This window comes from Typopeltis vanoorti, chromosome 12, assembly GCF_054136105.1.
Source record: "Typopeltis vanoorti isolate ZY-2024b chromosome 12, IOZ_Tvanoo_1.0, whole genome shotgun sequence".
Taxonomy (NCBI): Eukaryota; Metazoa; Arthropoda; class Arachnida; order Uropygi; family Thelyphonidae; genus Typopeltis; species Typopeltis vanoorti.
Window position 1 is genome coordinate 65899802 of NC_143560.1, and position 19307 is coordinate 65919108.

A 19307-nucleotide genomic window follows, 5' to 3' on the forward strand; every position below is an offset into this window, starting at 1 on the left:
TAAAGAGAGAAGCTGGTTCGTAACAAACCAACGTAATAGTATAGAATATAGCAACATCATTAGAAACATTAACATAGAGATAGAACTGGAAAGGCAGAAACAAGTAGAAGAAAGAAATTTTAAAAGAATACAGTAGCACTTTAGCAGATAGCCCTTCAGCTGCATTCTTCAATAGACAATTCACAAAATTTCGCAAAGAAAGGATTATAACTCAAATCTGTGTTAATGGAGAAGACATGTCCACCACTCAAGACATCCTTGACTCCTTTCAAAAACACTACAAAAATCTATTTGAATACAGTAGTACTACTGTTGGAAATTATAACTCTTGGAACATTAATGGCTTTCCTGTTCATATCCAAGATGGGTTGACAGATCCATTACAGCATCTGAAGTTACCACAACCTATAAAGAACGCCAGACAAGAAAATCCCCAGGACCTGATGGGATAGGGATAGAACTTTATCTTAATTCTTTTCTCTCATCAGGATACATACCAAGTGAACTTGTAGCAAGCCATACTGTCCTCATTCCAAAACCTAATAGAGTTCACACCTTAATCAGCAGCTGGAGACCTATTTCTCTATCCAATACTGACTGCAAGATATTTTTCCGTATTATTAATAACAGGCTCAAAGTGGGAATGAGATACATAATTAAAACCACACAGGTGTATGGAGTATCAGGTCAAGCAATAGAATTTAATCTATTTCTGCTATGTGATCTAATCTGCTTAGTTAACACGAAAAAGCAGTTGATGGCAGTGTTATCAGTAGCCCTTACTTACAAGCATTTGATAATGTCTGGCATCCTTCTCTGTTTCACATCCTCCAGCAGATTGGCATAGGAAATTTTTCTCTCATTCCTACAGTATCACCACCTGGATGATATACTCTTGCAAAGTGTTCACTTAGTAATTCTACTATTTCGACTGATTCAGTTACTTCCCTACCATCAGCATTCATTAAAATTATTCTGCCCTACACATTCTTTTACTTGCAGCATATCAAAAGAACTGTTTAGGATTCTCTTTAGCCTGCACTGCTAACTTCCTTTCATACTCTGCTATTGACTATCTTACCACACCAGTTACCCTTCTGGTCTGTACCTTGTACTGTTCATGTTCCTGCAGGTCACATTTTTCCTTAAATTCCCTCCACAGTTGTTTCTTTTTTTGGTAGCTCCAGCTTGATGATGATATTCATCCATTTAACTCCCACTTGATTTACTCTTCTGGCTCTAGGTATGCCGTCTGCGATTGCCTCCCTCAAACACTCCTTTATCACTTACCATGCACTATCAACATCCAACACTTGCAGTTTTACATGCCAATGCACCAATCCAAGTAACCCCTTAAGCCTGTCATACCAGCCCTGTAATTCCACATATATCCTGTCTTAACTGAAAATTCCACACATTTTGCCACCTCCCAGACATGTGGTCGTATTTGTTATAGACAAATTCTCTGATGCAATAACCTATTCTCCACTCGTTCTATTTGCCGATGTGTATTATCTCCATCATCTTTTCTATTCCCTGTTCTATAGCAGCATCCAACTGTACATTTTGTTCTGCTGGCTTCAATCTCACACCAGATAGCCTCAAATGTGCTATTTTCACTGGCCTGAGTTGAACTTCTACTCTCTTTGGATCAGGGCCCCACATCCTGAAGTGCACCCCCAGGCCAGAATTTTTGGCAGGCCCCTACCTGTTGCTCAGGTTAAGGACAACACATTGCTGTACAGGGTTTAGGATCAATTAGTTTAAATGATAACACAAAAGCTTAGCCAAATCATTTTCAATGTACAAAATTGCTAGGGGATTAAGTCGTTCTTGCCTATATCTAATATACCTAAGAAATTCCCATTATGAACATCTCCAATCTTCATGTTCTCTCCTTGAAATGCTAAACTCTGGATGATAAAAATAACATTACATCTACAATTCATTGCAGAAGTGCTCTCCACTTATTTGTTTCATATTGAATTTGTAGTTGTAAGTCTTTATCGATTCCATGTCCTTTCAATGACTGCAAAAGGGATTTCCAAGCCAGATATTGTTTTCTGTGTTCGGCACTATTTTTGTGAAGAGGCAACATACCATACAACTTTTTCCAATGCTTATTTCTAAGCGAAAATCCTTCTTGGGCTAAACTGCTTAAGTTTTTGTTATTAGAGTTGCAAAAAATACGACATGGTAGACAAAGATTTTCTTTTGATACACACAATGTTAACCATTCTCTTGGAAAAGGTTCTCCTGTTCTTTCATCTTTCGTTTTCATATAGAGCAAAAAATCTTGAAATTTCATACCATTAAGATCTCTTGGCAATTCCTTATAAATCTTTTGGAATTCTTGAAAGCTGATAGTTCGTACTGTCTCTTGCCGCATATTGTTTGAGATTACTCTAAGCCAAATACTAGGGTCATCATATTTTATATCAGATTTTTCAACAGGGCCTGCAACTGAAGCATCAACTGTATCATATTCTTCCATAGTCACTCCTCCTGCAAGTTTTTCACTTGCAGCCTTTTCTTCCGTTGCAAGAGGTTCGCTTGACTTTCGACTGCTTTATGAGTTTCGATTTGACACTCATATTCTGTTTGGATTTCAATGTCACAAACATTATCATCACCTTCACTATGATCAGTACTGGGAACTATGTCCTTTTCATTTTCAGATTTTAAAAATTTGGCTATGAATTGACGACCTCGTGATGCTTTCGATTCTCTCTCTCTCTCTCGGATTTAAGTTTCCTCTTCTGAGCTCCGGACTTATGTTTGTACTTTGAATCAGACATTGGGGTTTTATTTATTTTAACTAGAATATCTTTGCTTGCTTGAAAGCAATTTATTTAAATATTTTTAATATCTCAAATTTGTATGATCTGGAAAAAAAAATTAAGTTTGTTTCATACAAAAAAATCATAACTAAAAAAGCTTTATATTTTCTTTTACTTACTAACTAGCAAAATTTTAATTCAAATAAGACAAATTCTTCTCAAATAAAGAATTTTGTAGAAAATTTTCAGTTTCTTGAGATCAACTTAGCCAACTAAAACTATCAAATAAAGCTTTCTCTTTTATGATTAAAATAAAATTCTCTCAGCATCCATAGCATACGCACCGGCAGGGTAGTGTGCTGGTAACATCAGGGCAGCATCGGCATTGAAACGATGGCATGCATAGAAAGCAAGACTTGCAAACGAAAAGCGAAAACTAAAGTAAATCCTTTCAAATGAGAAGTTCAGAAGCGTAACCATAAGTCTGAAAAGATGGATAATGGGTTGGAAACGATTGCAAAATCTAGTAGTCCCTCTCAACACATATTCATTCTTATTTTATGAAGTTTCTTTTTCTCTTTGGGTAGTCTCACTTAACTGGCCGACTCAACAAGATACCCCCCCTAATTCCGGACCCCCAGACTAGAGCCCTGTCAGCCCTACCCTTCTGGGGGCCATGCTTTGGATACATTTCATCAGCTATTATCAATAACACTCCTCGCCCCATTCTTTTCTTTCTATCTTCTCTGAACATACTATACCCTTCACATTCTATCCCACTAGCTATATCATCTTCTGTTAGCCATTTCGCACTAATGCCAATAACTTTTGGCCAGGATGAGCCAACCAATGCCAAAAATTCCTCGTTTCAAATGATCCTGGCATTAATGTACATAAAGTGTAAAAGCCCCTTAGGCCCACTGCTATTCTGATGCTTTATACTAACTATCCCATCTGGTTTGTTACCAGTGGTACTAACTTAGGCATATTATACACATTCTTACACTCAACTGCCTCACTGCTGTCTGCGTATTCACTCAACAGCACACCCCCCCCCATAAAAGCTCTAGTTCCCCTGATTCTACGGTTTCACTTTATTCAACAACACTTTCTCCAATCTCTGAACATCAAATCCCTTCAGATGCAAACCATCCTTCTTGTAAGTCCTTTCATCTCAAACTCACTCCACACATCCACAAACTTTACACCACTCCTCCTGCATAGCCTACGCATTGTCATTCACTAATTTAGCCCTCCTTCTCAGCTCTACTCTGTCATACTGCAGCAACAGACTCACTATCTTAACTCTCTCACTCTTTTCTTTTGGTACTTCCAGCAATTCTTTCATGTCCTCTCTAATGCCAAATTTTTTCTCCTTTTAAACTGTTCATTCCAGCCACTATGATCATTTCTTTCAACCTACCCTTTTGTGCTCTAATAGCCTCACTAATATCATTAATTTTTGCTCCAGGAAAACATGATTTTGTCAAACTCTCATCGATCACACCTTTTATGAATGAATTGCTGTACAACACTCGGGGCCGGTTTTATCATTAGACGAACCTAGTCAATCACCTAGGGGCACTAAGACTTCGGGGCTTATGTTTGTGTGAATATGACAAAATATATGTATAGAGAGACAATGTATAGGGACGCCTAAATTTTCTTTGTCTAGGGGCATCAGATACCCTCTCGGACTGGCCCTGACAACACTCATGCCTTGATTTTTCTTTTACTCTTGGTTAAGTATTTAGATTAATTTAGTTTACTGGTGAAGTTAATATTTCCTTCATATTTGGGCTATTTTTTTCCAAGTTGCCCTGGATAGCAATAGCAGTATTAGCTATTGGATTCTAAGTAGGCTATTCATTGTACATGCTATTACCTTTATTAAGTTATGAAATCAGAAATTGTTTGGTCACAAAACTATCCATGTAAATGCTAGTGGGTCCATCCATTTGGGTAAGGCTATATTATTATAATTATCATGAGAGGCCCATCTTAAACAATACAAAGTCTGTCATACCATTCCTTAAACTCATTCATCATTTGTGCTCTCTCACTACCTTATCAGGCTATGCATTCCATAGTCCAACCCCTTTCATGCAAAAAACCACTCCTCACCTTCTTACTCAACACTTGCATTTGTAATAACCTCCAGGAATGGCCAACTTGTCCTTGCCCTCCTCTTCTATCTACCAAACTCTGCAGTCTTCATGCCCTCAGTCTACCCTCATAGCTAGCATTGTACAGTCCTGATATTATTTTTGTTACCCACCTTTGCACCCACTCATAGGCTAGTTGATCCCCTTCTAAACCTGGCAACCAAATCTGAGAACAACAATCCAGGCGTGATCTGATCAAAGCTTTATACAATGGAATCATCACTGCTGGTTAGCATCATTCTCATTATTGCAGCAATATTTTGGCTTACCCAAAATATTTGTGATATGACTCCCTTCAGCTGATAGAAACTTCAAGTTTCTATCAATCATCATCCCCAAGGTCCCTTGCCCTCCACTTCCTCTAGTACAGTTCCTCCAACAGAGAATGCAGCCTCCCATCAATGAATCCCAAACTTCAAGACATTATATTTAGATGCATTAAACTGAAATCTCCATTCATTTACCCATCTGTCCAGCTTGTTCAGATCCTCTTGAAGGGCTATCACATCAGCACTATTACCAATAACTTTTCCCGGCTTCATATTATTTGCAAACAACTGAATATCTCCCTGCAATCCACTGACAATGTCATTGATATAAAGAGAAAACAATATGAATCTCACTTTTAACCTTCTGCTTCCTTCGTACCATTCCCTTGTACACAACTCTGACAGAAGCCAATCCCCAATCCAATTCACTAAACTGATATCTAAATTCATGCAGTAACTTACATATTAGCTTATCGTGTGGCACCCTGTCAAATGCCTTTGTAAAATAAAATAAAAAATGGCAGTATATGCCTTTCCCTCATCAACTGCTCTTGTTATAAAAAGCAGTTAGATTACTAACACAAGAGCACCCCTTAACAAATTCATACTAACTCTCACAGATAACATCACCCTTATCTGTCCAATGGTGTATACAATTTCTTACTAATTTCTCCAAAATCTTAACAGCTACAGAAGAAATACAAACTGTTCTATAGCTTGACACTTTCATTCTACCACTACCTTTATGCAATGGCATTATCTTATCCTACTTCCACTCCTTGGGCACCTTTCCTGTAGCCAGACTCTCACTGAAAAGCTAAGTCAATGAAGCTGTAAGTTCCTTAGCACATTCTCTTAAAACACATTGTGAAATCCCATCCAGTCCCATTGGCTTATTAACATCCATAGTGCTTAGTATTTGAAACAACTGTCCTCTTGCACTTACAAACCTTGATCCCCATCCCTCTAGTAATAAAACTTCTTTTTTTTTTTTTCTCAGAATGAAATACCCAATAAAGTGATTATTATTATTACTTAACACCTCCAAGGAATCCAAAGACTCATCGATGAAGGGCACCTACTCTACAACTCTGTCTCCACCACTCAATCCACGAACCACACAAAAGCCATCTACCGCCCACCACCACTAGTATTTTCACAATCACAAGCATCCATACCCATGGCAGGATTCGAACCCGCAGCCTTTTGGCTGGAGAGCGGATACGCTAACCACTCGGCCAACTAGGCCAGCAATTATTAAATCATTATGATTTAATAATTGAATGATTTATACATTAACTCTATGTCTTCTTTATCAGTCACTCTACTCCTATTTTCATCTAACACTCATTCTTCCACGATCATTTCTTCTCCTTCTGGCCAAATAACAAAATAATTCCTTCAAATGTTCCTTGGATTTCAGGACTAATCTCTTCTCATTTTCAATTTTTTTTTTTTTTTTTTTTTTTCCCTTACCATGTTAATCACTTTCCTGGCCTGAGTCTTATATTGATCATGCAGCTCCTCTCCATTCCCCCCTTATACTTTTTTTTCATGTGTTAAGGCTAAAGGGTTGAGAAAAACTCATGTTAGAGGCTTAATGCATTGAAACAGAACTAAGAAAGGATTAAAAATATTATTTCTTCCAATATTTCGTCTTAGTCCTTGCTGCTACCAACACAGCCATCAGCTCATTGCAATCAGTGCTCTCAGCTATTCTAAACATTGAACTTTCAGAAGTCTCTGCTCAGAAAGAATTCTTAAGAATACAAAATAAATAAACACATCAAACAGTATAATAGTTATCTGGATTCTAAACCCATACCTCTAGTTCAACTCTTCATACAGTAGTTAACATGTCACCAAAAAAGGTTTAGCACTGCTTCTTTCAGTGCCCTTAGTCTCAGCCATAATTTTGCTGTTGCTCTAAAGCAAGTACCAGCACTAAACCTAATGTTCATCAACAAATGTGATATCCATAATTTAGCTCCTGACATCGCCAGCATTCTTTCTCAATATTTGCCTCTTAAAAGAACTCTATCATCTTGCCCCGCGCTTCCCAAACTGTGGGCAGCAGCCCCCTTGGGGGCCATTAGTTTTGTTGAGGGGGGGGGGCGTAAAGTAATGAAAACTTTTATTAAGACCAAGTGTGTGCCATGTCAAATGTGTATGTAAGATGCTAAAAATGTAATATTTGCATTTTATTTTTGCAATATTAGCTGTGTATGTTTTGTATTGAATATAAATACAATAAATATTATAATAATATATGTCTGTATTACGATTTTTTTTTTTCTGTGGGGGCTGTGGAATATTTTAATTTTACCTTTACATCCATAAGTTTGGGAAGCACTGATCTTGCCAACTCGTGCCCTCAAGAAACTATGCAAAGATAGTAGTATAGTCATCACCAGAGCTGATAAAGGAAGTGCTACTTATTCTTAATACCAGTAAATACAACAGAAAAACAGACATCATCTCAGAGAATGCTCTACATATGGACCATTAGATTATGATCCCACCAAATCTCAGAAAAAAAAATTGAAAAAAGTCTCCTCAAAAAAGTTTCTTACTGGTCTCCTGAAATCACAAAAAGACTCAAACCCTTCGGATTTTGTCCACCCCCCCCCAACTCCCAATATACAGATTAGCAAAAATACACAAACCCAATTCCCTCCCCCTAAAATCTATAGTAGATAGATTCCCCATGCTATAAATTAGCAAAACAGCTAGCAAGCATCCTTTCTTCCCCTCACTGGTCATACCATTTCCAATATAAAAAAACTATCCATTTTAAAACTTCTTGTGAAAATTCTACAGAGAATAGTGGGAGATCAGGGGAGAACCAGAGGTCATGCCTGGAAACTGTATAAAGAGGGTGTGAGTAGGGGAGTGAGAGGCAGGTTTTTTTTCGTGCAGAGTTGTGAATGATTGGAATGCCTTGCCTGAGAGTGTGGTGTCTGCAAGGAGTTTGAATGTGTTTAAGACCCGGTATGATGAGATGTGTGTGAGATAAAAGGACCTCCTAGATGAGTCTTTGACTCCATGAGGTCTTGTTTAATAATAATAATAATAATAATAAATACTTATGAATTTAGGGACACAAAACACATGTGTTGAAATTATTATTTTACTAATTATTAATAAAATAATACTTGACGTTTCGACCACTGTATTGAGATCATCATCAGAAGGATATATGTGTATAGGGAACCAAGCTACATGCTCTTGCACTCTATAGTAAATTACCGGCGGCCTGGTTGGCCGAGTGGTTAGCGTATCCACTTTCCAGCCAAAAGGCAGCAGGTTCGAATCTCGCCGTGGACATGGATGTTAGTGAAAATACTTGGTGGTCAGCAGTAGATGTCATTGGTGTAGATGATGAAGGTTGTTGGAGTGGTAGAGTTGGAAAGTTGTAGAGTAGGTGCCCTCCCTCGATGAGTCTTTGGACTCCCTGGAGATGTTACGTAATTAATAAATAAAAAAAATAATTAAATCTATGCTGTTAATTCATCTTTTTCTTAGCCTGACCTCTAGTGATAATTAAATAAAATAACACGTGTTGAAATTATTATTTTACTAATTATTAATAAAATAATACTTGACATTTCGACTACTGTATTGAGATCATCATCAGAAGGATACATGTGTATAGGGAACCAAGCTACATGCTCTTGCACTCTATACCGGTAAATTACCGGCGGCTTGGCCAAGTGGTTAGCATATCCACTTTCCAGCCAAAGGGCTGCAGGTTCAAATCCCGCCGTGGGCATGGATGTTAGTGAAAATACTTGTGGTGGTCGGCGGTAGATGGTATTGGTGTAAATGATGAAGGTAGTTGCGGTTGTTGGAGTAGTAGAGATGGAAAGTTGTAGAGTAGGTGCCCTCCCTTGATGAGTCTTTGGACTTCCTGGAGATGTTACATAATTAATAAATAAAAAAAAATAATTAAATCTATGATGTTAATTAATCTTTTTCTTAGCCTGACCTCTAGCAATAATTAAATAAAATAAAATAAAAATTGAAAAAAAAAAATTTTAAAATAAAATAAAATAAATAGATTTAAAAAAATTAATAATTAATAAATAAAATAAATAAAAAACTACAATAAACTCTGCTAAAGTCCTCATGTACTAAGATTCTTCTGGATTTGTACAGTTATGCTATGGATTTCTTCAGGAATTGTACAGTTCAAGTTGCGATCGAATGTTAAGGGGGGGGGGGAAACACTTCACCAAGTGTTGGGTTGTCGATTCCTTCAACAATCGGACATAGTGGTGTGTCTGCTTTGTGTATTTTTGGCAGGCCATAGATTCTGGGCACGCAGGCATAATGAGGTATTAGTTTTTTTGTTGTTTCTTCCGGCCATGTGTTAACAGATTTAATTAATTCAATGTTGTGGGGTTGTAGGTTATCATTTGGTAGGTGTTGTGGTCTGATACCAAATGGTTTATTTTCTCTATGTAAGTTTCCTGGTCTAAAATGACAGTGGCATTCCCTTTATCTGCTTTTGTGATAATAATGTCCTGGTTATTTTTTAGGGATTTAAGGGCCAATTTTTCCATTTTGTTTAGGTTGCTGTTTAGTTTTTGTTTGAATTTAGTATACAGGATGTTTCCATGCATATTTTAAAATTTGGCTCAGATACGTCGACGATATTTTCTCCATTTGGCCCTACAGCTGACAAACACTAAATACATTCCTTAGCCACCTGAACAAACAACACAAATGCATCCAATTCACCATTGAAATAGAAAAAAAAAACAACTCTCTTCCGTTCCTAGACACACTCGTCACGTCTTCCCTCAGGCTGTCTCTCCTTCTCAGTCTACTGCAAACCCACACACACCCACACCAGTACCAGTACACAAAAACTAGGTGTCATAAGCACCCTTAAACACAGAGCTCAAACTATTTGTTCAAATGAACAAGCTCTAAACCAGGAATACAAGATAATCAACCATACATTTATAAAAAATGGATACAGTAAAAAAACTATTCACAAGATCCTCCATAGAGATACTAGAATAAACAAAAAAGATTTCAAGAATGCTATTGCCATAACTTATGTTAGAGACATTTCCAAAAAAATAGACAGAACACTACACAAATACAACCTCAAAACCACCTTTAAACCCCCTACAAAATTAAGACACCTACTCAGTTCTTCCAAAGATCCTCTTCCACACCTAGCCCACCCAGGGGTATACAAAATACAATGCACATGTAACCTACCATACATAGGGGAAACAGGGCAAACCATCCCAATTAGGAAGGACAAACACAAATGACATATTAAATACCTCCATTTTGGAAAAACTGGCCTTTCTCACCATGCACTCCAAACATATCACAGAATTGATTGGAAAAATACAAAGTCCCTATACCACACCAAAACCTGGTTTGAGAGGAAATTTAAAGTAGCATGTGAAATGCTCAAACATAACCCAAATCTGAAACAAAAGTGATGGCCTAACCATGCCATGAATGTGGAGGACCCATTTGAAACCTTATAGTAACCAGAACAAGCCGAAGAAAAATCCCACTACAAGAAGACTTGGTGAAGTTTTTTTTTTTTTTTCATTAACATTCAATAGCAACTTGAACTGTACAATTACTGAAGAAAATCATAGTATAACAATCTGAACTGTACAAATCCAGAAGAATCTTAGTACATGAGGACTTGAGCAGAGTTTATTGTAGTTTTTTATTTATTAATTATTAATTTTTTTTAATCTATTTATTATTTATTTTATTTTGTATTATTTTTTAATTTATTTATTCAATTTTTATTTTATTTTATTTTATTTAATTATCACTGGAGGTCAGGCTAAGAAAAAGATTACTTAACAGCGTAGATTTAATTTATCACTATAGAGTTCAAGAGCATGTAACTTGGTTCCCTATACACATGTATCCTTCTGATGATGACCTCAATACAGGGGTCGAAACGTCAAGTATTATTTTATCAATAATTAGTAAAATAATCATTTCAACACGTGTGTTTTGTGTTCCTAAATTCATAAATATGATTGATGATCACCGTATAACCTTAAAAGAAAGAGTTAACATTAAATAATACATATTCCCTTAAATGACACCTTATCACTTATAAAGTTTTTCCTCTGAATGTGATGTGGCAAGGATCCAGAAGTGAGTAATAAAGTGGCAGGTCTGTGGGAATAGATTGCTGTGTGTAGGCTTCAAAAATTAGCTGATTGATTAAAAAAAAAAAAAAAAAAGAGGAAACATGATAGTAGCATTTAAGTTATTAAAGTGGTTTTATAGGATTGACACTGAAGACTTTTTTCAGTACATTGCACAAGAACAGAGAGAAGAGGGGTCACCATAGGAAGTTGTGTAAAAGTGGTTAGCAAGGGTGTTAGGACTAAGTTTTTTGTTTGGAGGCTTGGCCTAACACTGAGGGTGGTGAATGGGTGGAATGAGTTGCTAGAGGTGGATGTGGGTGCTTCATCAGTAAATGAGTTTAAAGAGAAGTATAATAAGTTAATTTATTTTGTTGTTGTCATTCTATGTTGTCATTAGTATTGATGACAACACAGAATGATAAGAAAATAACTAATATTTATTTGCTGATATTTTGCTAGTATTATTACTATTATTATTATTACTACATGACACCTCCAGGGAGTCCAAGGACTCATCGTGGGAGGGCACACTACTCTACTTCGCTAAATACATCTCATCCTCTCCACTACTAATTAATTCTCCAACTACGACACTATTACCATCAATGCCATGTATCGCCCATCATCACCATCAACAATAGTATTTTTTGTCTGTAAATTGCATGTTCAGAAGGCTGATTTGTCTGTACGCGGGATGAAAAATCCGAGTTTCCGGGAGAAAAAACCCTGCTACCACCGTATGAGATCAGCTAACCTTCAACTGAAAAAGCCCATATAAGGATTCCCCTCGTCACAAGACGAGAATCGAACCTAGGTCTTTTCCAGTCGAAAGGCGCAATGTTCTGTTGTTCTTCCAATTGCACTACGGCGGCTTTATGAGGGTGGTCTGAAAAGTTCTTGGCCTAACAATGAAACAATGAATTTATAATTTCAAAATAATTTTTATTTTTCAACATAATCTCCCTTAAGACTAATACATTTATTCCAGCGATGCTCCAGCGCCATTGTCCTGTCCCTGTAGTGGTTCTCAGTAAGATCTGCAAAATACCACTCTACAGCTGCAATCACCTCTTTCGAAGAAAAACACTGACCAGTGAGGAAGAGTTTAATTTTGGGAAGAGACAGAAGTCAGAGGGAGCAAAATCTGGAGAATAGGGTGGATGTTCCAACAATTCACAGTGCAGATCCCTTAATTTTTCCATTGCCAAAACACATTTGTGGGCAGGTGCATTATCCTGATGAAAGATGATTTCTTTCTTCTCCAAACCGGTCTTTTCTCACGAATTTTTTTGTCTAGTCTGGTTAAAAGATCAGAATAATATTTCCCAGTTATTGTTTTACCCTTTTCAAGATAATTAATAAACAAAATGCCTTTAGCATCCCAAAACACCGATGCCATGACCTTTCCTGCTGATGGAACCGCCTTTGTCTTCTTTGGTGCTGAACAACCGGTTTCTGTCCACTGTTTTAACTGCTGTTTGGATTCTGGTGTGTAATAGTCAATCCAAGTCTCATCAATAGTAATAAATTGATACACAAAATCAGTTTTATTCTTGTTAAAACGCTCCAAGCATTGTTCAGAGATTTTCATGCGAGCAAGTTTTTGATCTGCTGTGAGCAAGCACGGCACCCATCTTGTGCAAAGCTTTTTCATTTGCAATTCTTCTTGCATAATATATCCTACATGTTCTTTTGAAATGCCTATAGTCTCAGCAATTTCACACACTTTGACTCGCCAGTCATCCAATACCATATTGTGCACTTGATCAATGATTTCTGTGTTGTTACATTTTTTGGACGTTCTTCATGTGCATCATCTTCAGGGCTGGTACGGCCACATTTAAACTCAGCAATCCATTTCTTAATTGTCAAAAACGAAGGAGAAGAGTGCCCATGAACTTTTATGAACTTCAAATGAATTTCCTTTGGCATTAAACCTTCTTTTACAAAGAATTTTATAACCACACAATACTCAATTTTATCCTTTTCAAATGATACAGACAACACTTTTGCTTCATACAGCTGTATAAACAAAGTACTTGATAGAATGACTTGCAGTTTCAAATGGATGCTTATGACAAATGTACCAACTTAGATAAAAAAAATCTTGCCGATAGTGCCATCTATGGTCGAGGCCGAGAATGTTTCAGACCACCCTCTGTGAGTGTGTGTGTGTGTGTGTGTGTGTGTGTGTGTGTGTGTGTGTGTGTGTGTGTGTGTGTGTGTGTGTGTGTGTGTGTGTGTGTGTGTGTGTGTGTGTGTGTGTGTGCCTCCATAGCTCAGTCAGTATAGACGAAGCCCTTTGGTCAGAAAGACTTGGGGTCAATTCCCATCAGTGACACGAGGAATCTGATCACTTTTGACAAAGATGAGTTAGCTGGTCTCATAATATGGAGTTAGGGGGTTTTTTCACCCAGAAAATCTGGTTTTGCTTCCCCTAAAACAGGCAAACTGGCCCCATGAATCCGATTCCGAATTCATGGGGCCAGTTCAGTTCCAAATACCTACATGGTAAAATGTGTAGGCCTACGTGTGTGCGTAAATTAGGATAGGAGATGATATATATAATATTAGCATATTCAGATTTTCATGACATATTGGTAATTAAAGTGGGAGGACAAATAGGGTCACATAATAGAAAACTGGCTATTTGGTGGGTAACAGCAAGTAGTTGTGTATGAGGGAAAGCAGTGTTCCCGAAGAGGAAAACCATTAGTCGTGTGTTATGGGTAGCCTGTTTTAGTGTTGTTTTTATTTATTTTAGATGTTAGTTAAAATAGATATATGGAGTTGTTTCAGATGATGCAACGTTGGGGATAGCTATGAGGAGTGAAGCAGATGTTATGAATGTACAGGAAGATTTAAATAGACTGTGTTGGCTTGTGAGTGGGATTACCAATGCAGTAATCCAATCAGTGGTCCTAATAGGCACTTAAGTGCCCACGACCTTTCTAAGTATTCTTCGACTTTGCAATCATAACTCAAGGATAAGGTGGTTAGCCCTATGCCTCCCACTGTGTCCAATGTCTGTAGATGTGTGTGTTCCTGGGGCCAGTTTGCCTGTTCTGTGGGACGAAAAAACCCCTACCTCCGTATGAGACCGGCTAACTCACCTTTCATCGAAAGAAACCAGATAAAGTTCTTCATGTCATTGACGGGAATCAAACCCAGGTGTTTCTGACCAACGTCTTTTCTATCCCGACTGAGCTATGCAGGCTCAGGGATTACCAATGCAGTGTTGCAAAATGTAAAGTTTTGAAATTTGGATGGAAAAACAGGATGTATTGCATACAATTGGTGGAGGTATACTGAAATGGAGAATTTTGAGGCTAATATAATCATAATAATGAGGAGAATACTGACATGTAAAGTGGTTATAGTTTCACTGAATGGAAAAGATATTTTCATAGATGATGGAAAGAAAGGGGATAACAAAAAGCTAGCCATGGAAATTGCATGAGGTGAATGTGAGCAAGAAAGTGAGGAATAATTTTCTTTTTTTTTTTTAGTTAAATAGTAGTTGGTGAGTGTATAATGCATTGCTGGATAGTGCCTCACAGTTTCCATATTCATATATAGAATGTGTGAGGCACTGCCACAATAAGCATTTGACTCGATAGAAGACTAATAATAATAATAAAACATTTTGTCTAGGTTGGCTGCATGGTTAATGCACCTGCTTTCCAACCAACAGGTTGTAGGTTTGAATTTTGCCATGAGCATGAATGCTTGTGCATGTGAGCATGAAAGTGAGGAATGGTTTGTTTTTGTTTTAGTTAAATAGTAGTTGGTGAGTGGAATGCATTGCTTGATAGTATGGTGAATATGGAAACAACGAACAAGTTTCAGGCATGATTTGATGAACATTGCAAATAACAGTGAGGCAATCCCACAATTAGTATTTGACTCGATAGAAGACTAATAATATAATAATGAAACATTTTGTCTAAGTCAGCTGCATGGTTAATGCACCTGCTTTCCAACCAACAGGTTGTAGGTTTGAATTTTGCCATGAGCATGAATGCTTGTGATTGTCCTTTGGTGGGAGATGCAACATCATCATCTAGTATGAGGCCACTTCCCTATTTATTGGAGACCTAAATGTCTTGAAAAAGTTCCACGATTGGGCTCTAGAGTGCAGACTGTTTAAAAAATGAATAAAAAATATACACTTAAAAAAAAAACTCCTTATTATAACCTTCATGGGTGGGAGTGACAAAAAAAAAAGTACCTCGAGTAAGGAATTGTCTTTCTTTGTCTTTAGCCCTTATCTAAAAAAAAAAACTTTTTTAAAAAAACTTTTTTAAAAAAACTTTTTTTTTTTAGATAAGGACTGTTAAAATCCTAATTCACATTGACATCATGAGTAGCAAAGGTTTGTGGTTCATTTAACAAAGAACCCGCTCAGTCTTTATAATGTACTTGTACATCTGTACATTATTTATATTATAATAATACAAATTTGAGCCATTCTCACTTAAATTTCTTAATTATTTTATTCATTTATATTTTCTGCCTTCATTTAACTAGGTAACAATTCAAACTCTGACTTTCTCTCTTTTTCCACTTTTTAATACAGCCAAGATAAGAAAAGACAATTATGGATCGCCAGTTCGTGGAAGATCGCCTGCACGAAGTCATCGCGAAAAGGGTTCACCATGGCGTATAAGCCCTGCCATTTCAGGTCGTAGCCGTAGCATTAGCCCTGATTACCACACAGTGTGCCTTGACCGCCGATCACGGAGTCCTAGTCCCCATCCAACTCCTACCCGGAATGAGTATTATGGCACTACCCATTTGCAGCAAAGATCCCGGAGCCCAAGTCCTTCCTCTGTACACAGTTTACCTATACAGCAGCAGCATCGGCCTGGTGGTAGACGACTTCCTCCTACTCCTAACAAGCCTTCCACTTTACAACTAGATGTGCATTCAATGGAGGGTATTAACTTTCCAAGTGTTTCCCATTCACCTACAGTGCCACAGCCAAATAAATCCCCTGGAAGCATAAATTTCCCCAGAGTCAATGCCTCACCAACTCGTATTCCCACTTTACAAATGCCACCTCAGTGGCGAGATAGGACGTCTCCTAGTGCAATCACCACCACTACCACCACCACCACCACCACCACCACCATCATCAACACCACTACCACCACCACCACAACAGCAGCAGCAACACTTGGGCCAAACAGCCGAATGAGTGGTCCCACAGTGACAGTTACAGTTACAGACTCTCACCCTGCAGAGGTATATCCGCAAACTAACATCACTACTTCAATACCCCGGCAGGAGCCGCTGAGTTTTGAAGCTGCTGCAGCCATCGGCCGGGGTGCTCGCCAACTGCCTTCAACGCTGCCTAATGGCTATAAACCTGGACAGCGGGAACGTGAGAGATTAAGAGAACGACTTGAAAAGGATCCACAGCTTATTAGGGTAAGGACAGGTCACATGGGACCACGACGTAGTGAATCAGATGAAGATGATTGGTGCTAGCCAGTCAAATTTTCTGTGTTCTTTCAGTGCCATTAGGGTTTATGTGGTTAGGATAAACTCGGAAAGTTTATTCTTCCACTAACGCCCTTCCCTGGACAAATTGCCCATAATGGGCAAACATCACTAGCCTTCATTGTAAATATCAGAAATTTGAACTTCAAATTGTGATGCTCTCCTTGTTTTCATCTTCAGGCAAAGTTTTCACTGCAGTATTTAACGGATGCTTCATATTTCATCTCATTTTTTTTTCCATGTCTCCAAGGTGTTTCTGCCTGTCTTTCACATTACTGCTGTGATAGTTGGTTTATCAATTCACAGGCCCAGAAGCACCACATTCCGTTTAGTGATCCTGGTTTATAATTTGTCAAAATGAATTTAGAAATTCACATTTAAATACTTTAAGAGACATATTAAATACAGTAAGAGATAAATTACTTTTTATCTTTGTCATGATTTAAACATGATTTAGATGATCATCTGGCTATCTTTGCCAATGACAGTTTTTAAGTATTTTGAAAAACTTAGATTTCTATTGTACAGATTAACAGAAAAGAAGAAAGAAGCTTCCTATTGTTCTATTTGTATTAAAGATTCGACTATAGCATATAAGATAATTGTATTTTCCACCTGTGTGATTAAATCAACGCATAAAAATATTAGTTGACAAACTAATAGCCTCATTGTTTTTTTGTTGATTTAAGCACAAAGATATATAAGATTATATATAAATATATATATATATATATAAATATATATTTTTTCTTTTTGCTATATTTCAGATTTTACCTTTACAGATTTTGTTCCCTAGTCTCTCTCTAATGACCATTTCTTGATTATAAGAAAATAAAAGCCTGGTTTTTCAGAATAGCTGTGTATTTTTCTGCTAGTTAAGAATAACATATACAATTTAAAAATACACTATGTTGCAAAAATTATCCAGACACCTGACTGTTTCACAAGAACAGTTTATTTTGCAAATCTCAATACATTATTGGTCCACATTTAGCCAATTACATATAATGCTCTTGAGTAAATGTTCCGATAAATGGATAATGTAAAATTCTGTTTTTTTTTAAAATTCTGGTTCACCATAAAAAAACAGAATTTCTCCATCTGTAGCAAAGTTAGATAGATATATTGGTGTCTTTCCCCTTAGCCAATAAATAGTCTGTAAAAAATTCTTCTATACAAGTTCAGATCAATTCTGTGCTGGTCAGTATAACATTTGCACACTCACTCTTCATCAAATCATTGACACAGTGTCCTTGTAAGTATGACTTGCTGTATTATCATGTTGATACTCTATTCTATATGTTACTTCCATATAACTGCAACTACATAAATGCAAGGAACTGTCCAGAATGTTGAAAACAATTACAGTTCATTTTTACACATCCTACAATGGATAACCAGGAAAAGCATTCCCACAAGAACAAAGACATTTTGCCCATTCCTCCACAAAAATGGACCAAAATTTCTCCATCTGTAAAATACTTCCTTGAAGTACCACCCTTGCACAATGACCTGTACTATCACATATATTCTCAATTCCAGTACTGCCACTACATAAATAACAGGAACTGTCCAGAATGTCAATAAACAATCGGTGTTCATTTTTACACATCCTACAATGGGAATTAGTCCATACCAGGAAAAGCATCTGTACATCATGACACACAACCATTATCAGATGAGATAATACACTGTAGTAAAATGATATTCTCCTCACAGTCACCATATCCCAAATACTCACTGGAAGCTAGACCCAGAAAGATACCAAGGTTAAATTATTTTAATGAAGAGTATTATTAAAATACTCTGGATCAGAGATAGTTGTAGGAAGAAAATTATACTTGCCAAGAAATTAATTCTTGTTTAATCCTTTATCCAAGTAAACAAACAAAGTTTGCACATGAAGTCTTCATTACTAGGCTACTTGTACAAAGAGGCTGATGATTTTGGAAAGGAAGTATGCTTGCATTATGGGATACTAAGGAAAATTATGTAAAATACAGTAAAAATCTCATTAAGTCATCAACCTCTTTATAAAAAGTAGCCTAGTCATCAAGATACTTCATGTGCAAACTTTGTTTGGTTACACTTGTTTAAATGATTAACAAGAATACAATTTCTTGCAGTCATAATTTAATTTAAACTATGGTATTCAGTATGTAATGTTCTAGCACAAACTTCTATGATGACTTGAACTCCTAGTTAAGAGAATCTACTGATGCACAGAGGAAAGAACATGCAACCTTTTACAGTGCTATCTTATCATTGGTTTGTGCTCTGACTGTTCCTTGAGTTTCTTTTTAGCATCATTTAATGATAGCAGCCATAGCTGATCTTGAGAACGCTAATTGTAGTCTCACAAATTGACTAATGTGGCAGTCCATGATAACACTTCTCTGGAAGTCAGGAAACCATCTCCCATTTTACTGCATTGTAAAC

The 19307-nt window shown here is 37.0% G+C and overlaps 1 protein-coding gene across 1 annotated transcript in view; it reads left to right on the plus strand.

Moving 5' to 3' along the window:
* LOC150100847 (voltage-dependent calcium channel type A subunit alpha-1-like) overlaps window positions 1–16856 on the plus strand; it is a 1659894-nt gene extending 1643038 nt beyond the window's left edge. The window contains exons 46-47 of the mRNA XM_090401918.1: window positions 15943–16407; window positions 16696–16856. Of these exons, the coding sequence (XP_090258044.1) occupies window positions 15943–16407; window positions 16696–16856 (626 nt within the window). The remainder of the gene's footprint in view (window positions 1–15942; window positions 16408–16695) is intronic.
* The last annotated feature ends 2451 nt before the right edge of the window (window positions 16857–19307 follow it).